We start from the raw sequence: 24,374 nt of genomic DNA, 5'->3' as shown, positions 1-24,374 counted from the left end.
TGTTGGCGAGGGTAGTTCAGTCGTTGGTGTTCCTACCACTGATTTTACCATCCAGTGATTCAAACCATCAAAATGTGTATACGAGATCATATCTGGCGTGGCCGAATTGTTTGGCTTTGAATGGAAAATGATGCAATGTCACGTGAACAGCTCCGACCACCAGAATGCAGCAATTACAGAGAACGCAGCGAAATTCCAGATATTACCATATTAGAGTGTGATATGTAATGTATGACATGCCACGCCCTTGCTCTGACCGGATAGAAAAACCAAGCGATTTGGTAACCCACGTCTGAGACCGTCACTCATAACCTCAGTCACATGTTTGTCTGGTCTAAACCATGCCACGACCAGTAGGGTTGGAATATTGTTTGTTGTTTTGAGCCACATTCAGAAATATTTCTGTTGTGTGGCGGCAGTCTGTATATAATCGTGTTTGGACCAGACAATCCAGTGATCAGCAACTTCAGCTTCGATCTACGCAACTAGGATAGGATGACGTGTCAACCAAGTCAGTGAGACTGACCAGACGATCCCGTTAATGACACTATACAACAAGGATGGGGTGCTGAAGATCAATTCTAACCCAGATCTTTACTTGTAGGCTGGTGGGTAAGCGTGGTCACATAACAAAGTGAGCTTTACATCGTACTCAGCAGTATTCCAGGTGTATAGCAACAGTCCTTAAATTATCAAATCTGGACCAGAAAATCTCGTACGAAACTGCGTGAGAGTCGATCTGTGCAATTTTGTATTGGATGACCTGTACATTAACAAACATTCCACTTGTCTGAGGTGAGACACTGATCCTTGAACATCAGTTGTCAAATAACTCATCATTTGCTTCTTGAGTCTTAAGGAAACACCAACATCAATCACTGAGAAGTGAACAAATTCATCTATATTGTCATTTATTAAATGTATTTTTACATTAAACATATATGTGTATATGCAAATATGAAAATGAAAATATGAGCAAAATTACTGTTTAAAAATTTCATTTATATATACATCGCTATTTACATTTAAATCAACTTTTGTATATATACATATTGAATGGCGTCATCGTCAAAGGCAACAGTGCTAATGGGTTATCTCCCTTCCGGAAGAAGGCACACCTGGACCTTGGCTCTACGAAATAAGGGCACCTATCAGACGGTGATGTGTGATGTAGGAATATTTTATTTAAAATACAGATAAACCAGAGACTGTACATGTAGGACGATTTAAATATTTCAACAATAATGCTAAACAGTGCACATCTTTGGAAAGGTAAGGAGCAAATGCTGTTATGCCCACCATGCACCCCAAAATGACTGAACTGGCAGTTCCTCGTGTTAACGTTGTATAAAGTCAATGGTGAATTGATCTCGGGTACCATTGCCTGGCCTAGATGAAGCCCGGATGTATCAGGGATATGCCCTAGATGAAACAGATCTCGGTGGCACTGTCTCTTGTTATATTTGCCAACGAAATATTTCCTCTTTTGCAGCGAGCGAGTGTTTTGATTGCAGCTACATTAACCTCAGATTCAATGACCGAGGGTGCACAGATACAGGTTTATTGACCGAGGATGTACTGATATCAATTTAATTGACCGTGGGTGTACTGATATGAGATCCTTTGGCCGAGGGTGTATTGATACAAAGTTTACTGAACTAGGGCATATTGACCTCGGATGCATTGACAACTGACGCATTGATCTGGGCAGTCACTGATGACAAATACATTGACCTTGAGAACACTGAAATCATTCAACATTGATCAAAGAAGTCACATGGGTACACAGACTTCATTACATTACTCCAGATGTTAGTACACGTCAAATATATATATATTTAAGAGGGCCTTCAATGTTTAATTAATATGCAATAAAACGATAACGTAATATCAAATCTTCTAAATTTACACACGACGTGCTTCAGAGACGTTAGTGAGTATTAGTGGTATAGGGGTTGTTTGTTTGTACAGAGGTCCAGTAATTGTTGCATAGTTTTACTGTGATCACATGGAAACACATGACATCAGCATTGCGTGCTACATATGCCGAGCATGCGCTGAATATACAGGAAGCTACAGAGTTTTATCACATGATGACGTAAGGAACGTGTCAAATGTTCAACTATTACACTACGACGTAGTGATTCCCTAACCAAGAGTCCAACGTTGACGTTATTTTGTCAGCGCTGATTATAATTAGAAGAGGTAGTGTAGTTTGTTAATATTTTGTGGTTAATAATAATAGGCACTGCATGTTGGTATTATACTGATATTTGTTAAACCAATCCAGCATCACTCATTTGAGACATTATTATAACACCGAATTATTTCCCTTTGCAAGGTTTTAATACTCCGTTAATGAGACACGAGACGTATATATAGTTTCTTATACAGTTCAATGAACAAATATTGCCAGACTTTGACGTCAGCGGCAAATGTCATGTATATGTGAGGATATATCACAGAATGTAAAAATTAGAGACAATTACGAAATCAGGAGGGGATTGAACGACTGAGGCGGATGGGGTAGGGGGAAGGGAGGTTGCGGGGAGGAACCCCGGACCTACTAGCATGGCGACATATCCAAGCCATCACATCTCTTCGTCCTATAACTATCTACTGTATCTCGCCATTTCTGATTACATTATTCTAATCAATGTCTCTACAATGTACAGAACAGTCACCTACATATCATCCACACACATATTGCATAGCGGCATCACTCGAGATCTTCCAGCACAGTTATCTCCCCGCTCTACCAGGAATGTTCATGACGTACATTTTTGTGACCTTGACCTTATCACCTGTATGGTTATCCCTTCTCTTATGTACGCATCGATGTTGTTTCGCAAAATCTTTCACCTCGTCATGACTATTGTAACCTTCTTGAAGCAGCTCACAACCACACAATTGTCAGTTCCAGAAAATCAGGAAGTTACTTTGGTATTCTTGTCACGTCAGGGTCCAGGGACGTCATTTCTTTATCTGCTGGAAAGTATCTAATGACGTTATAACCGGGATATGCCTGACGTTGTCATGGAATGGCAGTATACGGTAAAGATGTGACGTCATCACATTTTTGTTCGTGACGTAATTGTGATCCAATTTAACAGTTCCCCACACGTCACCGCCTGTGACGTCATTAAAGTCTCGTCTCCCACGCTTCCTGGTCCTCGTTGTAGAGTGTCATGATGTTGTCATGGAAGAATACCACTGCATTGTTGGTGAACCCAGCACGTTCACTTCCGGGACGACCATTTCGCAACTGTAAAAATATACCACATAAATTAAAACCCGAAATTAGAATTATCGCTTCTACAGCAAAGCCGGTGTTTTCTTCAGCTTCAAGAATGAAAATGAAGATCAACTTCTGTTCGACAGAACTATTTTACCTCTGAAAAAAGTTGACTGACTTAAGATTAAAAGAGTTTAATGACAACGTTCTTTTAAAGTTTAGGTAGATACCACATATATTATACGAAAGAAACTATGTAGATAACTAAAACTGTACAGAAAAGACAGCAAGACGTTTAATTAAAACTGAATATGCCAGCCATATGTATAATGAAAGTGGAAAACTACATAGAGAAACCTCATCTCTACATAGGAATCTTGATAAGAGTACCAGTTATGTCTGCTACAGACTAGTTTAGGTACGGAATACTGACAGACAAGCTATAGTTGCGGTATATCTGTAGACAAAAGTCCATCACATGATCTACGGTTAACATTGTCTTGTTGCAGTTAAGCCCCACGGTATATGTTAAACTATGTAGCTATACTACAGCAAGTACACCCATACTACGAGTATTGCTGGGGACTACTGTCGCAAATGAATGGATTTTGGGTTCTATAATGTTTGTACCCTCATGCTAATAAACTGGCTAGCTATTCCCGAAACGTTCGTAGCCCTAGGAAGATCTTAAGCCCATTCTTAACACATTGGCTACGATCAAAGTATTCTTAGGGCTACGACCGTTTCGAGAATACGGGCCCTGGACAAGTTCTGGGTTGTCCGTGTGTGTTTCGTTACTGGAACACTGTCGACTAAACTGTTGGTATGAAAACTGACGATACAACATGATAGAAGAAATGACGAGGTAGAATGATACCATAGACAAGAAAGAGTGCACAAACAATATATAAATGGTTGAGTGAGATGGGTTTTACGTCACAGCAATATTCCAGCTATATGGGGCGGTCTGTAAATAATCGAGTCTGGACCAGACAATCCAGTGATCAATAGCATGGACATTGGTTTACGCAACTGGGAACCGATGATATGTGTCAACCAAGTTAGCCATCTTGGCCACCCGTTACCATGGGCTGCTGAAGATCAGTTCTTACTCGGATCTTCACTGGTATAATAATGGTTGATTCAAAATTGACGTTTTACATTACATTGAAAGTAAACATGGAAAGGTAAAATCTGTTAACATTTACTCCTTAAAATCGCAAAGAAAAATACTATCACGAGAGGTTTACTGTGATTATCGGATTTTTAAAAAGTATCATATTTATTAATTACGCATCATTCCGCTTATGAAGATTGGTATTAAGGTTGTTAATAAATAAGTTAGGTATGGTAGTAATGAACTCATTAGAAAACGATGGTCGCTGCCTTTCAGTTGCGTCATCATTTGGATTTCTTCAGAAACCGGTTTAGAGGCGAGGTAAGAGTGTTAGATGTCAAAGTAAGATATCACCTGAAAAACAACCAGAGTTTGTCAACAACATCTATCCAGGTTCCGTCTGCCGTTACTGATACCTGCACCGACTGTTGGCTTTGCATTTGGTTGTGATTGGCCGACAGATGAAGGTGATACTGTTTAACGTACCGAAAAATAATTTTAAGAAAAAAAACAAACAAAACAAAACAAAAAAAACCGCCCTGCCGCACCACAGCAAGGGACGCCAAAACAAACGTGGTCGAAATATTTTATCTTCATTAAGATTCGAACTTTGGATTTCAGACAACGATGCAACCCTTTGACCTCAAGGATCTCATCTGACATCTTGCAGATTGATCCCAGTTAAATACGTACGGACAATGGAACCAACACACGTGGTGTTAGCCTGGAAGGCATGACATCCCTTCCAATGAATACATATATCATGTGTTTACTGCGGCCATCACAGTCGGAGCATATTGCCTTGCGTAACAGACGTCAGGAACCAGTTTATTGCAAAACTCAGAACTTGTGCATCTAACTAACAGTACAAATCACGTGATTACAACAACGGGTTAGTGAAGGGTGCTCTTCGTCTGATTCATGCAGTCAGGTATTTGACACACAGGCTACTCGCTTTTAACGAGGGATGTTGATAGAAAAGGCAAAAGAAATGCCAAAAATAACCAAGCACAATTAGCAATATAAATCTAGTGCCTTTCAGTGTCCTAACGCCTGACGTACGTCACGTCGCCTATTTTTAGCTTCATGTGCGACGTGACGTGTTACGTGAGTCAGCGAAGGGGAGTTAGTGCTAGGACATACACCAGGTTGGACTACAATACTTACACCATCAAGTCTTGCACACCACTTACTCAAAGTGATGTGGTTCGTTGCTAAACAAATAAGGAATGTGACGTCATGCATTGTATATAATGAAAGGGAGGTAACTGCACCAGAACAGACCATGTGGCTTTGGGAAGCGTGGACGCATTTGGGAAATAGTAACAGAATGTTGATTTAAAATTGTATTGAAGCATTTTTCGTTCCTTTCCCGAATGATGACTACTGAATATTTAGGGGTCTTTTTAACATATACTGAAGGCCAAAAGAAAATATGCATATGGTCGCTAACAATGGAGTCAGCGAGTGCAGTTTTACGCCGCTGTAGCAATATCCAAGCAATATCACGGCGTGGGATTACCAGAAATGGACTTCACACATTGTTAGGAATTGAACCCGGTCTTCGGCATGAAGAACGAACGTCTAGCATTGGAACAAACAAGGAAAGGTTATTCAATAATGAAATATTTGATACTATATTTTTCAAACAGAAGTTTACAAACTGTCGGCAATTATTTTCAGTCGAGAAATGTTTTCGAAACATTTGTGATGTGTTGGTCAATCCAGGTGTCATGAATTTTGCTTCAAATGTATTATGGTGTCGGGGTGAACGGTGCTAGGTTTATACGTTGAAATTGGCAGTTACGCTTAGGCTTCTAAAATGGTAGAATCTCATATAATCAGCATCTGTGATGATATTCGCTTCCTGACGCTGTCTGGTCGGGTCTGGTCTGGTCTGGTCTGTTCATATGTATGTATCCACTAATATCCCATGCTTGAAGTCAAGCGTGAACATTCAGGACAGATGGTTGGAACTTGTATGAGTGATTGTTGTTTTGCGCCGTATTTCAGCCATATGATGGAGGAGTACAAACCGACCTTGCGTTTCACTCTGAGTGAGTGAGTGAGTTTAGTTTTACGCCGCACTCAGCAATATTCCAGCTATATGGCGGCGGTCTGTAAATAATCGAGTCTGGACCAGACAATCCAGGGATCAACAACATGAGCATCGATCTGCGCAATTGGGAACCGATGACATGTGTGAACCAAGTCAGCGAACCTGACCACCCGATCCCGTTAGTCGCCTCTTACGACAAGCACAGTCGCCTTTTATGGCAAGCATGGGTTGCCGAAGGCCTATCCTACCCCGGGACCTTCACGGGTGTTTCACTCTGAGAAACAAACCCAGGTAGTTAATGTGGTGCGCATAAGCTTAACCACTTTCCTCCAGCACTTCTACACGAGGTTCACATTTCCAGCCATCTTGTTCCATAAAATGACAAAGCACGAAGTGCACCTTTACAATTGCAAACGCACAACCAGAAAAATAATATCTATATGTTGTTGAATCGCCATGCATCTAGCTCTGTACTACAAGCGTATGTGCGCGGGATTGGGGGCGGGAGGGGCAGGTGAAACACAGGTGGCTGAATGTGCGAGGATTATAACTCCGGCTATCACCTTGAACAGGTAAACCCGGGGGATGATAGTGTGAGCACCGGTCCATGTCACTGTTGTTTTCCGAACGGTTGACTATTGGTGGCTGACAAGCAACCCTTATTTGACCGGTGTACACTGTAACCACCCAATCCTCCTTTCAGTCAAATACCAGGATGTGGTGCCGGGATCGATTGTGTCATCGAGACCCAAGGGAATCCTGGTGACGCAATCAGTAAAACAATTCCCCCAAATCCAGTAAATGCTAAGGAAATTGCAATAAACCCAGGAATACCGATGGGAGACAACCCGAAAGACTAAGACCAAATAAAAAAAGAAATCCCCATACCAAAGAATGCAAGCAAACTCAAAGTATTGACGGAGGTGATTTTGACCACCCAGTATCCTTTGACATCGGCAAGGTAACATAGCAAAGGTTGTTTGAGGCATTAGAGATAACACTGAAATTTGAATCGGACGTCGATAAACACAAGTGCATCTGTCTACATTATCGGATCCATGCATTCCAAAGGCGTGCAACTCTAGAGAACTAATTCGATACTTTAGAAGTCGAAATTGAGCATAGAAAACGTGTACTAATGACGGCACATCTAGACACAGTCTACACCAATACCCGAACTACAATTTTCGTTAAAACCACTACTGAGAAAAATCAGTCAAAATTAATCAAGAAAAAAAACGAAATTTACCCAGAAACCAATTACTTTCCCTTCATCTGTTCACTTCAAACGTGTGTCGTAGAGCATTTCCAAGAAATACGTTGTTTTCCAAACTGACAGTCACACATATGGACTACACGAGGTATTATCCATATGTATTGAAAATCATGTCCAAATAGACTCTCATATCCCAGCTCACCATCTTATCACGTCTATCCACCGTCAGCCTCTATTTCTCGCCTTATGACACCCCCTCATCCCACCTCCACCCCATTCCCTCTTCATGTAGTCATGGTAACCAGCTCACCTGATCTCTAGGTAGTGTGTCGGCCATGTCGTAACTGACGGGCGCGTCTTTTCCGTTTTCGTTGCTCTCGGGTACCGCCAGTTTGTTGTCGTAGGCGTATTCGTGAGGAGAGTCAGCCCAGGTGCGTCTGTAGCCGATGTCGTCCGGATCTTCCTCCATCCTGTACTTCTGCCGTGTGTGACGGCGGGAACACTGAAGGAAAGGAAATTTGGGTAACATTAGAGCAAGGCGTCAAAGGTGTATCAAGGTGCGCGGCTCAAGTATTGTGCTGGTAAGTAGGACTGCACAGTATTGCCGATGTACCGGTGTGTCACAACACGCTTTTGAGTAAGTGAATGAGTTTAGCTTTATGCCGCACTTAGCAATATTCCGGCTATATGTCAGCGGTCTGTAAATGAAATCAAGTCTGGACCAGACAATCCAGTGATCAACAACATGAGCATCGATCTGTGCAATTGGGAACCGATGACGTGTCAACCAAGCATAGTCGCTTTTTATGGCAAGCATAGGTTGCTGAAGGCCCATTCTATCCCGGACCTTCACAGATCTAATAGACTTTTCAAACGGTACGTATTGCAACATATTTATGAGAACCAGTATATGTAGTAAAGAACACAGAGTTTGTGTGATTTTAAATTAAATTAATTAAATTAAAATCTACACAGACTTTCATTCACAACAAATTATTTCCTTCTTTTTTCAATGACAAACAGCATACTGCATAATGCTGCAAAAATTGTGTAAACGAGAAAATAGAATCCCTGACTATGTAACTTAAGTTTGAGATTGCTCTTGTCAGTACTTCATTCACTGCCAAACACTTATGCTCCAAATATATTGCAATACGTATACGGGTTGACGAATCCTAATATATTGCAACACAGTTCATTTGGCAATACACAGTCCTGGGTTTATGTGTTACCTACGAGTATGTGATCATCTTATTCGTGGATGGAACCAAAGACTGCACCTATGATATTTATTGGCAAGAAAATGGCAGTATTTCTCTTCCATGGAAGTCCTATAAAGGTTTTGTAACGCCTGACAAAATAGTTCATGGAAGGTGAAGTTTTGGTAACGCCTAACAAAATAGTCCATGGTAGGTGACGTCTGAGTGATGTGTGTTCAGAGTAGTTCGTTCCTGGGAACATTATTTGGTATTACGGAAATACGGTACGACGTTTTTCACATTAGGTACAGAGTTCATTCTGGAATGGAAATGGCCGGTGCCCCCAACTGACCAGGACGCAAATCATGAAGAAGAGGAAGATGAGGAGGATGGAGCCACACACTATGACGGCGATAGCCCAGTTGGGGAATTCGTCTTGGGGTACAGGTGTTGGAGCTGGCGTCGTTGATGCTGACGGCGCTGTTGTCCTCGATATCACTGTAAGAATTGGTGTTTAAGAATGAACAAAGGGAAGGAAGTGAGTGAGTGGGTGAGTTTAGTTTTACGCCGCACTCAGAAATATTCCAGCTATATGGCGGAGGTCATTAAATAATCGAGTCTGGACCAGACAATCCAGACATCAGCAGCAAGAGCATCAGTCTTCGCAAATGGAAACCGATAACACGTGTTAACCAAGTCAGCGAGTCTGACCACCCGATCCCGTTAATCGCCTCTTACGACAAACTTGAGTGACTGAAGGTCATTATTCTAACCCGGGCCTTCATGGGTGAAACCATGCAATGAGGTGAGGTGAGGTGAGGTGAGGTCGCTCTAACCACTACACTACGGAGGCGATCTGACTGACATGAAAGAAGTAAGAAAACATAGTGACAACTCATGATGATGATGATACACTACTCAGATGTGTCTCCATTTAGATATTTGTCAAATGCCTGTCGAATCTAGCCATGTGTTCTGATGGAAGTGAACATCCAGTCTTCCTCACCTTCATGGCTGACGGTGGCGTTATTGATGGTGTAGTTGCCCAATCTGTTGCCGTCAATAAGTCCGCCTAAGAATGCCTTTGTTACACTTTCGCCTGTCACGTTGTTGCTGTTGTTGAACTCCGCCGTGTAGCTGACGACTATGCTGCCTTGACTGGAAACATACAAGGTTATAGATAACAGTGAGAGATTATTGCCATTCAGTATCCTTTCACATCATTTCAGCGCTGATCTCAGACATTCAGTAGTTGGCGAAATCAGATATGACAATTACAAAGATGCTTGCCCAAGGGACGCAACCCTTCAGGGTCAATTGCAGCGCTTCATGTCACTGGGCACAGTGGTTCGAATATACGTTTGGGCAATGTGTTTTAATAAAATCTGGACTTGTACAATCATGCATTGCTTTAATATGTTAGGATTATGAATGAAATCGAAGAATTTTAGAAAATTCTACCGCTACAGTATATTTACATATACTGCTTTATATAACAGTGAAGCGGTACAATTTTCTAGAAACGATCTACAATTATTGTGTCATAGACAAGAGTTTCATAGACAAGATCCACAATTATTGTGTCATAGACAAGAGTTTCATAGACAAGATCCACAATTATTGTGTCATAGACAAGAGTTTCATAGACAAGATCCACAATTATTGTGTCATAGACAAGAGTTTCATAGACAAGATCCACAATTATTGTGTCATAGACAAGAGTTTCATAGACAAGATCCACAATTATTGTATCATAGACAAGAGTTTCATAGACAAGATCCACAATTATTGTGTCACAGACAAGAGTTTCATAGACAAGATCCACAATTATTGTGTCATAGACAAGAGTTTCATAGACAAGATCCACAATTATTGTGTCATAGACAAGAGTTTCATAGACAAGATCTACAATTATTGTGTCATAGACAAGAGTTTCATAGACAAGATCCACAATCATTGTATCATAGACAAGAGTTTCAAAGACAAGATCTACAATTATTGTGTCATAGACAAGAGTTTCAAAGACAAGATCTACAATTATTGTGTCATAGACAAGAGTTTCAAAGACAAGATCCACAATTATTGTGTCATAGACAAGAGTTTCATAGACAAGATCCACAATTATTGTGTCATAGACAAGAGTTTCATAGACAAGATCCACAATCATTGTATCATAGACAAGAGTTTCATAGACAAGATCCACAATTATTGTGTCATAGACAAGAGTTTCAAAGACAATATCCACAACCATTGTATCATAGACAAGAGTTTCATAGACAAGATCCACAATTATTGTGTCATAGACAAGAGTTTCATAGACAAGATCCACAATTATTGTGTCATAGACAAGAGTTTCATAGACAAGATCCACAATTATTGTGTCATAGACAAGAGTTTCATAGACAAGATCCACAATTATTGTGTCATAGACAAGAGTTTCAAAGACAATATCCACAATCATTGTATCATAGACAAGAGTTTCATAGACAAGATCCACAATTATTGTGTCATAGACAAGAGTTTCATAGACAAGATCCACAATTATTGTGTCATAGACAAGAGTTTCATAGACAAGATCCACAATTATTGTGTCATAGACAAGAGTTTCATAGACAAGATCCACAATTATTGTGTCATAGACAAGAGTTTCATAGACAAGATCCACAATTATTGTGTCATAGACAAGAGTTTCATAGACAAGATCCACAATTATTGTGTCATAGACAAGAGTTTCATAGACAAGATCCACAATTATTGTGTCATAGACAAGAGTTTCATAGACAAGATCCACAATTATTGTGTCATAGACAAGAGTTTCAAAGACAATATCCACAATCATTGTATCATAGACAAGAGTTTCATAGACAAGATCCACAATTATTGTTTCATAGACAAGTGTTTCATAGACAAGATCCACAATCATTGTGTCATAGACAAGAGTTTCATAGACAAGATCCACAATTATTGTTTCATAGACAAGAGTTTCATAAACAAGATCCACAATTATTGTGTCATAGACAAGAGTTTCATAGACAAGATCCACAATTATTGTTTCATAGACAAGTGTTTCAAAGACAATATCCACAATCATTGTGTCATAGACAAGAGTTTCATAGACAAGATCCACAATTATTGTTTCATAGACAAGTGTTTCATAGACAAGATCCACAATTATTGTGTCATAGACAAGAGTTTCATAGACAAGATCCACAATTATTGTGTCATAGACAAGAGTTTCATAGACAAGATCCACAATTATTGTGTCATAGACAAGAGTTTCATAGACAAGATCCACAATTATTGTGTCATAGACAAGAGTTTCATAGACAAGATCCACAATTATTGTATCATAGACAAGAGTTTCATAGACAAGATCCACAATTATTGTGTCACAGACAAGAGTTTCATAGACAAGATCCACAATTATTGTGTCATAGACAAGAGTTTCATAGACAAGATCCACAATTATTGTGTCATAGACAAGAGTTTCATAGACAAGATCTACAATTATTGTGTCATAGACAAGAGTTTCATAGACAAGATCCACAATCATTGTATCATAGACAAGAGTTTCAAAGACAAGATCTACAATTATTGTGTCATAGACAAGAGTTTCAAAGACAAGATCTACAATTATTGTGTCATAGACAAGAGTTTCAAAGACAAGATCCACAATTATTGTGTCATAGACAAGAGTTTCATAGACAAGATCCACAATTATTGTGTCATAGACAAGAGTTTCATAGACAAGATCCACAATCATTGTATCATAGACAAGAGTTTCATAGACAAGATCCACAATTATTGTGTCATAGACAAGAGTTTCAAAGACAATATCCACAATCATTGTATCATAGACAAGAGTTTCATAGACAAGATCCACAATTATTGTGTCATAGACAAGAGTTTCATAGACAAGATCCACAATTATTGTGTCATAGACAAGAGTTTCATAGACAAGATCCACAATTATTGTGTCATAGACAAGAGTTTCATAGACAAGATCCACAATTATTGTGTCATAGACAAGAGTTTCAAAGACAATATCCACAATCATTGTATCATAGACAAGAGTTTCATAGACAAGATCCACAATTATTGTGTCATAGACAAGAGTTTCAAAGACAAGATCCACAATTATTGTGTCATAGACAAGAGTTTCATAGACAAGATCCACAATTATTGTGTCATAGACAAGAGTTTCATAGACAAGATCCACAATCATTGTATCATAGACAAGAGTTTCATAGACAAGATCCACAATTATTGTGTCATAGACAAGAGTTTCAAAGACAATATCCACAATCATTGTATCATAGACAAGAGTTTCATAGACAAGATCCACAATTATTGTGTCATAGACAAGAGTTTCATAGACAAGATCCACAATTATTGTGTCATAGACAAGAGTTTCATAGACAAGATCCACAATTATTGTGTCATAGACAAGAGTTTCATAGACAAGATCCACAATTATTGTGTCATAGACAAGAGTTTCAAAGACAATATCCACAATCATTGTATCATAGACAAGAGTTTCATAGACAAGATCCACAATTATTGTTTCATAGACAAGAGTTTCATAGACAAGATCCACAATTATTGTGTCATAGACAAGAGTTTCATAGACAAGATCCACAATTATTGTGTCATAGACAAGAGTTTCATAGACAAGATCCACAATTATTGTGTCATAGACAAGAGTTTCATAGACAAGATCCACAATTATTGTGTCATAGACAAGAGTTTCATAGACAAGATCCACAATTATTGTGTCATAGACAAGAGTTTCATAGACAAGATCCACAATTATTGTGTCATAGACAAGAGTTTCATAGACAAGATCCACAATTATTGTGTCATAGACAAGAGTTTCAAAGACAATATCCACAATCATTGTATCATAGACAAGAGTTTCATAGACAAGATCCACAATTATTGTTTCATAGACAAGTGTTTCATAGACAAGATCCACAATCATTGTGTCATAGACAAGAGTTTCATAGACAAGATCCACAATTATTGTTTCATAGACAAGAGTTTCATAAACAAGATCCACAATTATTGTGTCATAGACAAGAGTTTCATAGACAAGATCCACAATTATTGTTTCATAGACAAGTGTTTCAAAGACAATATCCACAATCATTGTGTCATAGACAAGAGTTTCATAGACAAGATCCACAATTATTGTTTCATAGACAAGTGTTTCATAGACAAGATCCACAATTATTGTGTCATAGACAAGAGTTTCATAGACAAGATCCACAATTATTGTTTCATAGACAAGTGTTTCATAGACAAGATCCACAATTATTGTGTCATAGACAAGAGTTTCATAGACAAGATCCACAATTATTGTTTCATAGACAAGTGTTTCATAGACAAGATCCACAATTATTGTTTCATAGACAAGTGTTTCAAAGACAAGATCCACAATTATTGTGTCATAGACAAGAGTTTCATAGACAAGATCCACAATCATTGTGTCATAGACAAGAGTTTCAAAGACAATATCCACAATCATTGTGTCATAGACAAGAGTTTCATAGACAAGATCCACAATTATTGTTTCATAGACAAGTGTTTCATAGACAAGATCCACAATTATTGTGTCATAGACAAGAGTTTCATAGACAAGATCCACAATTATTGTTTCATAGACAAGAGTTTCATAGACAAGATCCACAATTATTGTGTCATAGACAAGAGTTTCATAGACAAGATCCACAATTATTGTGTCATAGACAAGAGTTTCATAGACAAGATCCACAATTATTGTGTCATAGACAAGAGTTTCATAGACAATATCCACAATCATTGTGTCATAGACAAGAGTTTCATAGACAAGATCCACAATTATTGTGTCATAGACGAGCATGGGCAGTCCTACAAAATGTTGTCACACTGAGCACAGTTCGACCTACTGAAGCACTGCAGGGTTCAGGACGCGGCAGTTGACAAAGACTTTGTAGTCGTGTTGAAATGGAACATTGACGTGAGAGCTGACGCCACGAACAGACCAGTAAGGTATTGGACAATGCGCGTGGCTTTGCTCGTCGCCCTACGTTAACGGGGACAACCTACTCACGACGCTGTTGACCTTTATGATAGGCCTGCCTGGGTGTTAGACCCACATGGGTGTCCGGCCTACCTGCAAGTTAGACCAACCTGCGTGTTAAGCCAGCCTGCATGTTAGACCCACCTGTATGTTAGACCCACCTGTATGTAAGACCCACCTGTATGTAAGACCCACCTGTATGTTAGACCCACCTGTATGTTAGACCCACCTGTATGTTAGACCCACCTGTATGTAAGACCCACCTGAATGTCATGACAGAGATCCCCAGGTACAGGTCCTTCAGACTACTGGCCATGTACAGGTCATTCAGCTGGAACAACAAGGGAAACATGTCAACACAGAGAACATGAGAATCGGGACATGCTGGAGACGTTTCTTTCAATACATGCAGCGTCTTGAGAATAGAAGACAATCAAGATGGTCAGGCTATAAATTCTTACGTTTTCAGTCTACTTGTGTGTCTCAATGTGCATGGTTTTACACGACTTTGGGCAGTATCTCCAGCGTGGTGGTTGGAGGCTTTAAAGATTAAACTGCACCACTAAGCGGCGTATAAGTAAAGTCACTCACTCATTTCATGGCCTGTATCTACCGTCGAGGAGATGAGCCCATGATTACACGTAAGAAGTGTGCACACATCACTCGTCAGAACATGGCGGGTTTAAAGATCTATGCTATTATGCTGCTGTGCTTACCTTTTGTTGCAGGTCCTGCTTCAGGTTCATGTATTGAGGGGAAGACATGTTCAGAAGTTCCTCAGTGAAGTTGCGACCCTCAACGATGGAGAACTTGCCACTCACATAAATTTCCGGCGCTGCTGTGGTTGTTGGAGCAGGCGTGGTGGTGGGTGTCACCATTGTAGAGGATGTCATCACCTCTGTTGTTGACGGAGAAATGGACCAAGTGGAAGTGACTGGTGCTAACACAGAAGTTGTAGAGGAAAGTGCTGAAGAGGACACTGATGATGGAAGCGGTTCAGCTGATGATGTCATACTGGCGGTTGTAGTCATAGCAACAGGCAAGCTTGAACTCTCCACTGAAGGCAAGGGTAATAGCGTCAAAGAGGATGGTGGGGTGGAGGACATCGATTCCACCATTGAACTTGTCATCATGGGTGGTACGCTGCTAGATTCAACCACTGAACTTGTAACGGCAACTGGGGCACTGCTGGATTCAACCATTGAACTTGTAACAACACCTAATATACTGCTTGATTCAACCATTGAACTTGTAGCGGCAACTGGGGCACTGATGGAATCAACCATTGAACTTGTAACAACACCTAGTGCACTGCTGGATTCAACCATTGAAGTTGTAACAACACCTAGTGCACTGCTGGATTCAACCATTGAACTTGTAACGGCAACGGGGGCACTATTTGATTCAACCATTGAACTAGTATAATAAACTGGGGCACTGCTTGATTCAACCAGTGAACTTGCAACGGCAACGAGGACACTACTGGATTCACCCATCGAACTTGGAACGGCAACTGGTACACTACTGGATTCAACCATCGAACTTGGAACGGCAACTGGTACACTACTGGATTCAATCATCGAACTTGGAACGGCAACAGTGAGACCACCTGATTCCATTACGCGACGGGTCGATTCGATTGTGTAGGTCGCGATATACGTTGTTACACTCAGTGAGTCCATTGAAGTAGATGCTTCCAAAGATGTCGTGGTTAAGGAATGGAGCATGCTGGACATTTCACTAGACATCTCCGACGCTGCAGGTACACTCATAGAGGAGACCTCGGGAATAAACACCCCAGACGTAGACGTTGATGAGGACGCTGATGCGACGGTGCTGGTAGCAGGCGGAACGACCACGACAGAGAATGACGAGTCAGTGGGAGGGATGCTTGGTACACCAATGTACGATAAAGAGTCCGTGGGCAAGAGAACTGACTCAGATGATGACGACATCACTGCCTGTGACTGCATCACGTTTGTGGAGACAGGCAGGGCTGAGGTTGGAGGCAGTATTTCCATAGATGTTGTTTCTATAGCAACAGCAGTCGATGGGGACATTGGGAGGGAAGAAGCTTGGGCAACCTGATCTGTTGTGATGGGAGGAACAATGATGACAGGAACGGATGATGTCACAGAGGTCATGATGCTTGAGTGTGTAGGCATCGTAGGCATGGCTGTTGCTGAGCTGGTCATTTGGGTGGAACCAATGTTCTCCGAAATTGATAACGAAGACTCTTGAACTGATGCTGATTTCGAAGGATATATTACTGAAGTCGAAAGAGAATCCAAGGCTGGTGTAGACATAAAAGTGGAGGTAGTCACCTGGGGCTGTGCATAGTCGCCGGTACTTGAGGCATGTGAGGCACTGTAGGACGATTCAGTCGCCATGACATAAGACGACTGTTCCATGGTTTGAGATGTTGTCATGTGGTCTGCAGATGACGGTTGGACAACAATAACTCCGAGGTCCGTTGACATAGCAGAAGATGATTCCATCAGTCCTGTAGACATACCAATAGATGATTCAGTGAATCCAGTGGACATCCTTGCAGATGTTTCTATAAACCCGGTTGATGTACTAGCAGATGATGTTGAAATGACTTGACTTGTGGCCATCACAGACCCAGAAGATTGTTGCGTGGCTGCGAAGGTTGAATCGGACATCTTGCTGACAGCTGACGACGATTCCACCGATGAGGGATACCCAAGCACAGGAGAGCTTGACGCCATCTCTGACATGGACTCGCTACTCGCCACAGGCTTCAACGCTTCACTCGACGGCACTGATAATACGGGGCTAGAAACAGAAGATGACATTTGAGTCACAACTGACACACTGCTGGTCGGCACAACAGACATTTTCTCTGAAGCTGATGAGGTCACGGCAACGGGTGATGACGACATGGATGTCTCTGTCATAGATGTTTCTAATGACCTCGTTGCGTCAACTTGTGGTAGCGCTGGTGTCGCGGACTCCATCACTGAAGTCTGACTGGATTCAACAGACGTTGTTGCTTCTGTAGCAGACTCCATTGTTGAGGATGTGGTAGGAGTCTGTACTGAGGTGTGGTGGGATGAGGCCACCGCTGAAGGAACAACCACAACAATGGGTGTGCTGGAGTCCACTGTGGAGGGTGTTGTGATTTCATGTGAAGATGCTGCCATGCCAGCAGCTGACGAGGACGAAAGTGAAGCTGAGCTTGTGGGTCGAATCTGACTAGAAGACTCAAGTAATATTGAGGCTGATATTGCGTGACTAGATGTTTGAACGCCGGGTGCTGGTTTGAACACTGATGTCAGAAACTGTGCAGAGCTGGACTCCAGAAGAGAAGAGGATGATAACACCATGTTGGACGAAGACATGGACGAAGACACGGACGTGGTCTGCATATCCACAGCACTGGATTGACTTGTTGAATGCATAATATCAGTCGAGGTCACTTGCTGGTTTGGACTTTTCACTGATGAAGAACGGACATCGACAAAACCAGCTCCTGTAGATGTTACGACCATGGTAGGAGATGTTACCACCGATGATGACGGTGCGAGTGCTTGTTCAGATGTCGATTCCTGGTGCATTACAGATGATGGCGTTTTTGTCATGGAACTTGATTGAGATGCATGACTAGAGGTTCCGAAGGCACCTGCATCTGAAACACGTGATGATGGGGTTGCATCATGTGCAACACTTGAGGAGGGGAGCATTGGGGAAGCAGAACTGGAGGCAGCTTCTGCTGCTGAGGACAAGGTTGAGGTGGCCATTGTGTACTGAGACATGTGATCTCCTGTCATCGATGAGGAGACTGGACCTTGGGCTGCTGGCAAATATGAGATTGAAGTTGTCTCGTTAGACGATGAAGAAATAGCTTGGTAAGAACTTGATGTTTTCATCTCAAACTGTGCCATTGAGGACGAGACTTCAGAGAGAGTGACACTAGTCACTTCAGGGATCATGGCTGTCGTTATCTGGGATGTAAACATTGACTCAGCGACGACTACCTGAGATGAAAAGGACATGAAAGAGGAGGAGGATGTTGCTGACGTTGATTCCAGCAGTTCTGAGCTCGAAGTTGACGTACTTGAAACCTGACTTGACGTGAATAATGCTGAAAGAAAAGACACAAAACATTCATATTGAAAGGCTGAAAGGTTTTATGTGTTAATATCAGCATGTGTTTGCGATGTGGAGATGTAGTGTTATTAGCTCTAAGTGTGGAGGACAATCGAATACACACTTCTCAAAATTGTTTAAGTAAGTTGGGTGTTTTAATTTAGACAATGCCTGCAACCAAATATCACATCAGATATATACACAAACAGCTTCAATAAGCAGCCCCTTTATTTTCGCAGTGATAGGTCCTGGAAAACTACAAGTCAGTGGGGCGCTTAACTGAGCTCTTTGTATATACTTCTATCAGCTGAATGAGGTAAAGTACTTACTTCTAACGGTGGCTGTCATGTTACACATGGAATGGATACCAGGGGCCAAGACCGTCTGCAGGTCACCATGGTTAGGTCCTGGCAGATGGATCTTTACAGTAACGTTAATGCCGTTCGGTAGTCCTCGGCTGAAATAAAATGTGACACCTTACAGAAACGACAAACACTGTGTCGGTTTTACCTACTTCTAAAATCCACTGCTCAACACCTTAATCTTCAGGCAGGAGCTGGAACCGTGTTAAAAGAACACTAGCTGTTCAAGACAACACAAAGCATTTCGGTAGCCTGTGCGGATCACACATTTTCCTCCTCTCATCATTTCAGGCCTAGAATAGCTTTGTTTAGAAATTTCAGGGGCCACTAGATATAATATTGATAACTGAGGCGTAAAACCACACTCACTCACTCACTCACTTTTAAACATCCAACAAGAGAGAAGGGAACTCATGCCCATGTCGAACAAAGAAACAGGCTACATCGATGTACCTAATTAGGCTTGGGCGACTAAAACGGACGGCTGCCGCCAACTTTATAACAAACCCTCGACATGAAGCTGAATATGATGCTCATTCTAGACACCTTTGTTCTTGGAACTGGTAAGTTCCAGGTTTGTAAGGTTGGTATTATCTGCACAAAACGCCATAATCGAAGCTGGTAGAGCCAAATATTGGTTTGCTGACTTAGCAATAACGACGCCCTTCCTTCACGGCTTCCCCCACTCACCTGATCTGTGTCACAGCCACCATCTCCACCTGTAGCGTCCCGTTCAGGTAACATGATAGCTGGAAAAAACAGGTATATTTTCAGTGGAAGCAGGCAGAGAACAAGGATAGGATTCCTTATAGATGTAGTAGTAGTAGTAGTAGTAGTAGTAGTAGTAGTAGTAGTAGTAGTAGTAGTAGTAGTAGTAGTGAGTAAGTGGGTAAGTTTACTTTTACGCCGTAATGTTATAGCTACATGGCGACGGTCTGTAAATAATCGAGACTGGACCAGACAATCCAGGGATCAACAGCATGAGCATCGATCTGCGCAACCGTGTCAAGTCAGCTAGTCTCGTTAATCGCCTCTTACGACAAGCATGGGTCAGTGAAGATCAATATCCTAGCCTCGACCTTCACGAGTAAATAGTAGTAGTAGTAGTAGTAGTAGTAGTAGGAGGAGGAGGAGGAGGAGGAGGAGGAAGAGGAGGAGAAGGAGAAGAATCATGTTTAGAGCCTGTCAATGTCACACAATCGATGTAGGTGTCACGAGTGCATCTTTAATAATGTGCAGGTGCAAATTCTAAAGATAACGAAGGGATAATTGGAAAATGCCATTCACGATGTTATCGTGGTAGATTTTTTTCAGATTTGCTGGAGTTTTATTGACAAATAGGATGATTTGAGTTCCAGTTGAAATATGCGTTAAAGTTGTTACATTTACTTATATGAGCGATGGCCTTAATTGCTTCCATGAATGTGGCTTGTTTTGAGCAATATTGATCAAAGTATACATTTCATTCAATTGGAATCCATCTAGATTTGCCGGAGGATGCGTTTTGTTTCAAATTTTTAAAAAAATTTGGATCAGCAAAAATTATAAAGAAGAAAAAAAGCATACGTAAGCAGTGACTAGACCAGGAACGTATAATCACAGCACGCAAACACTCAATCACGTACGCACGCAGGCACGCACAAGCCCGCGATATCATACTGTTATATCACTCGTTTGAAAACGCTCTTTATCGCGTTTATTTTTACGTTTAACAAAAGTCGTTTTATCACACACTTCTCATACATTCGATCAACTCTTTATTTTACTATTGATAAAAAACTTGACACTTCCTAACATATGTCTGAAAAAGCACCTGTTTCCTCATCGGTAATCAATGCTCTTGTTATGCTATTCCCGTTAGACAGGAAATTTCATCCGACGTTCCTTATCTATTTCGTGAGTTGGACAGGAAAACATTTTGTCTTCTCACGACTTTAAAGGAGGACGGCCTCTGAATAACAAGAAGACGCAACCATTTAAATACAAAGAAAACAAAAACAAATCCATTCCAAATCTACGTCCTGTCGAAACATTCCGGCATTCACTAACTGGTGTTTTGTTTATTTATGACTTTGTTGCCGCATTGCTTTGGCCAAGTTTGACAGCTTTGATTCTTGCAGTTAACATGCCAGCTAGTACGTGTGAGTGAGTGGGTGATTTGGTGAATGAATGAGTGAGTGAGTGAGTATAAAAGTGGACGTAAATGCATGTGAGTGTGAGCGCGCGTGTAAATGTAAGAAATTTGTGAAAGTGTGCACGTTGGTGTGAACATGAGTAGGGATATTAGAGAGAGCGTGTGTGAGAAAGTGGGTGCGTGTGAGATAGTGAGCACGTGCCGTACGTGCATGAATGGCCCACTTAGATACATTGTCACAGTTGTACACCGTGACCAACAGACCTTGTGTTATCCATTCGTCGCCAGGCAAGGAAACAAGAAGAACCATCAAAGTACCTTGTTGGTTTCCGTTGCTGTTTTTTTTTCTATTTTTTATTTTTTCTTTGTTTTTTTTTGTTTTGTTTTGTTTTTTTGATACGACGATATTCGGGTCACGTGTACAAATGTACTGATAGATAAATGATGTACATATCATTTGTAAATTTCATGACAATAAATATATGTGATATTGCTTTCTAGTTAAGCTCCACAAATTAAAGCCATGAGGGCAAGCAATAAATAATCAGTTCTGGTTGTAGATAATACAGTGACTGACATCATGAGCACCGATCAGCGCTACTGGGATACGATGAAGTTGATCAAGTCAGTCCCGTCTCGTCAAGAGCAACCGTAAAGGAACATTCCATACCGTATTTTCTCGAGTCTGGACCAGGCAATCAAGTGATCTGGACCATTTGGGTGATCAGCAGCATGAGCATCGATCTATACAGTTGGGATGCGATGACATGTCAAACTAGGTCAGCGTGCCTGACCTGCCGATTCCGTTAGTCGCCTGACAAGCATAGTCGCCTTTTATGGCAAGCATGTGTTGCTGGAGGCCTATTCTACCCGTGGACCTTCACGGGTCTATTTCTACTGTTACTGGAGATCATGTTTAACTCAGATCTTCACGGGTATCATCTTGTGACATAATAAACATAGGAGGGGCGAGCGAGTGAGTTTAGCTTTACGCCGCACTCAGCAATATTCCAACCATATAGCGCCGATTTATAAATAATCGAGTCTGGACCATACAATCCAGTGATCAACTGCACGAGCATCGATCTGTGCAACTGGGAACCGACGACATGTGTCAACCAACCACCCGACCCCGTTAGTCACCTCTTATGACAAGCATCGTCGCCTTTTATGGCAAGCATGGGCTGCTGAAGGCTTATTCTACCCATGAACTTCACGGGTCTATTTCTTTTGTGAAAGTCTGTCCATTAGTTGTCAGTCATTCTTACTTGTTTTGTTATGTCTGTGGCTGCTGTAGAGAACGCCTGGCTTGTGTTATTTGCATAGTCTGTGTTCCAAGAGTAGTCCTCCACGTGAATCACCACCCGCGCCTCATTAGTGCTTGCTGAAACAAACAGAACAGCATCCGTCATTTTAGGTTGATGGGGAACGCTTTACTCTGGGGCAGTGGCGTATCATAGTGATTAAAGCGTTAGCCCGTCACGACAATGTCCCAGGTTCGAATCCCCACATGTGTGGAACCCACGTATGGTGTCCCAGCCGTGATATTGCTGGAATATCGCTAGAAGTGGCGTAAAACTCACTGGTCTGGTTTCAGCAATATCTGGCAATCTAAAGACATATGCACCAGAAATGAAATTCACACATTGTACCTTGCGGAAAATCAAACGGAAGTTTTCGTCCTGACGAACGCAGGCTTGAACCCTTTGGCTACCATACCCATAATATATACTTACGTCTGGCTACCACACCCATAATATGGATTTACATCTGGCTACCTTACCCATAATATAGATTTACGTCTGGCTACCACACCCATAACATAGATTTACGTTCAGTTTCAGATGCTTGTCACAGTGATGTTTGTGCGCATTAATTGGTATTATACAGCGGGACAAATTTAGGCATGCCCCGGCTGGTGTTCAGTCAAAATTAGAGAATATGTATTTTACTGAGAAAGTGTAATTCCAAATATAACACGTGCTATACGTGAAAAATATACACATGCGCAACACGCACGCAAGCACTCACATGCTCACGCACGATTGTATACACTCAGGAGCATACACACTTATGTACCTACGTATGGATGTGCGCGTGCATACATGTACGAATACATAACCAACGAGCGAAGGTGTGAGTGAGTGAGTTAAGTTTTAAGCTGCTTTTAGCAAAAGTTCAGCAATATTATGGCGTGAGACACCAGGAATGGGCGTTGTGGCGTTAAGGTACCATGTGTATATGTCTCTGTGGTATTGAGGTTCTTGGTGTATTGGCTGTACTGGGGCTGAGGTACTTAATGTATTGGGTTCTGTTGTGTTAAGGTCATTTGTGTATTGAGAATTGTGGTGTTAATGTCCTTGGTGTATTGGGGGCTGTGGTGTTAAGGTTCCAAGTGTTTTGGTGTCGCGATGTCAAGGCACTTGGTGTCTTAGGGGTTGTGTTGTTAAGGTCCTTAGTGTATATTGGGGTTGTGCTGTTAAGATTTTTTGTGTATTGGGATTGTGGTGTTAAGGTACCAGGTGCATTGGGGGTTGTGGTTTTAGGTTCCTTGGTCCATTGGGGGTTGTGGTGTTAGCTTCCTTGGTTTATTGGGGGTTGTGGTGTTAGCTTCCTTGGTTTATTGGGGGTTGTGGTGTTAGGGTGCAAGGAATATTGGGGGTTGTAGTGTTTAAGGAGTACTTTCCTTGTGTATATTGTGACCGGACGTGTCGGGTTCTGGAGAGAGATGTTACGAGACGAGTGATGTGAAGATTTGTTTCCTGTGACGGGTCGGGGGAACGAGCTGCGTCCAGAAGGTTTGACTATTTCACCGTGTGGTGTTGAATGAAATTAAACCGGGAATGAAACCTAAAAACATTAGACTTTGTCGCCAACA

The 24,374-nt window shown here is 41.4% G+C and overlaps 1 protein-coding gene across 3 annotated transcripts in view; it reads right to left on the bottom strand.

The window, feature by feature from the left end:
- Positions 1-894: 894 nt before the first annotated feature.
- LOC137260043 (streptococcal hemagglutinin-like) overlaps positions 895-24,374 on the bottom strand; it is a 56,478-nt gene continuing 32,998 nt past the window's right edge. Inside the window, exons 2-11 of one of the 3 annotated variants that reach the window (XM_067797734.1) lie at positions 22,765-22,880; positions 20,053-20,111; positions 19,330-19,457; positions 15,604-18,995; positions 15,151-15,218; positions 9,833-9,984; positions 9,179-9,324; positions 7,938-8,129; positions 5,520-5,566; positions 895-3,265 (exon numbers count right to left, since the gene is read on the bottom strand). In XM_067797734.1, coding sequence (XP_067653835.1) covers positions 5,546-5,566; positions 7,938-8,129; positions 9,179-9,324; positions 9,833-9,984; positions 15,151-15,218; positions 15,604-18,995; positions 19,330-19,457; positions 20,053-20,111; positions 22,765-22,880 — 4,274 coding nt within the window. In that variant the 3' untranslated portion in view covers positions 895-3,265; positions 5,520-5,545. The remainder of the gene's footprint in view (positions 3,266-5,519; positions 5,567-7,937; positions 8,130-9,178; positions 9,325-9,832; positions 9,985-15,150; positions 15,219-15,603; positions 18,996-19,329; positions 19,458-20,052; positions 20,112-22,764; positions 22,881-24,374) is intronic. The other 2 variants (XM_067797733.1, XM_067797732.1) reach the window with 2 other exon arrangements.

This window comes from Haliotis asinina, chromosome 13 (genome assembly GCF_037392515.1).
Source record: "Haliotis asinina isolate JCU_RB_2024 chromosome 13, JCU_Hal_asi_v2, whole genome shotgun sequence".
Lineage (NCBI taxonomy): Eukaryota > Metazoa > Mollusca > Gastropoda > Lepetellida > Haliotidae > Haliotis > Haliotis asinina.
The sequence above is the reverse complement of the archived record's forward strand: the minus strand, read 5'-3'. Positions and strand labels throughout refer to the sequence as shown.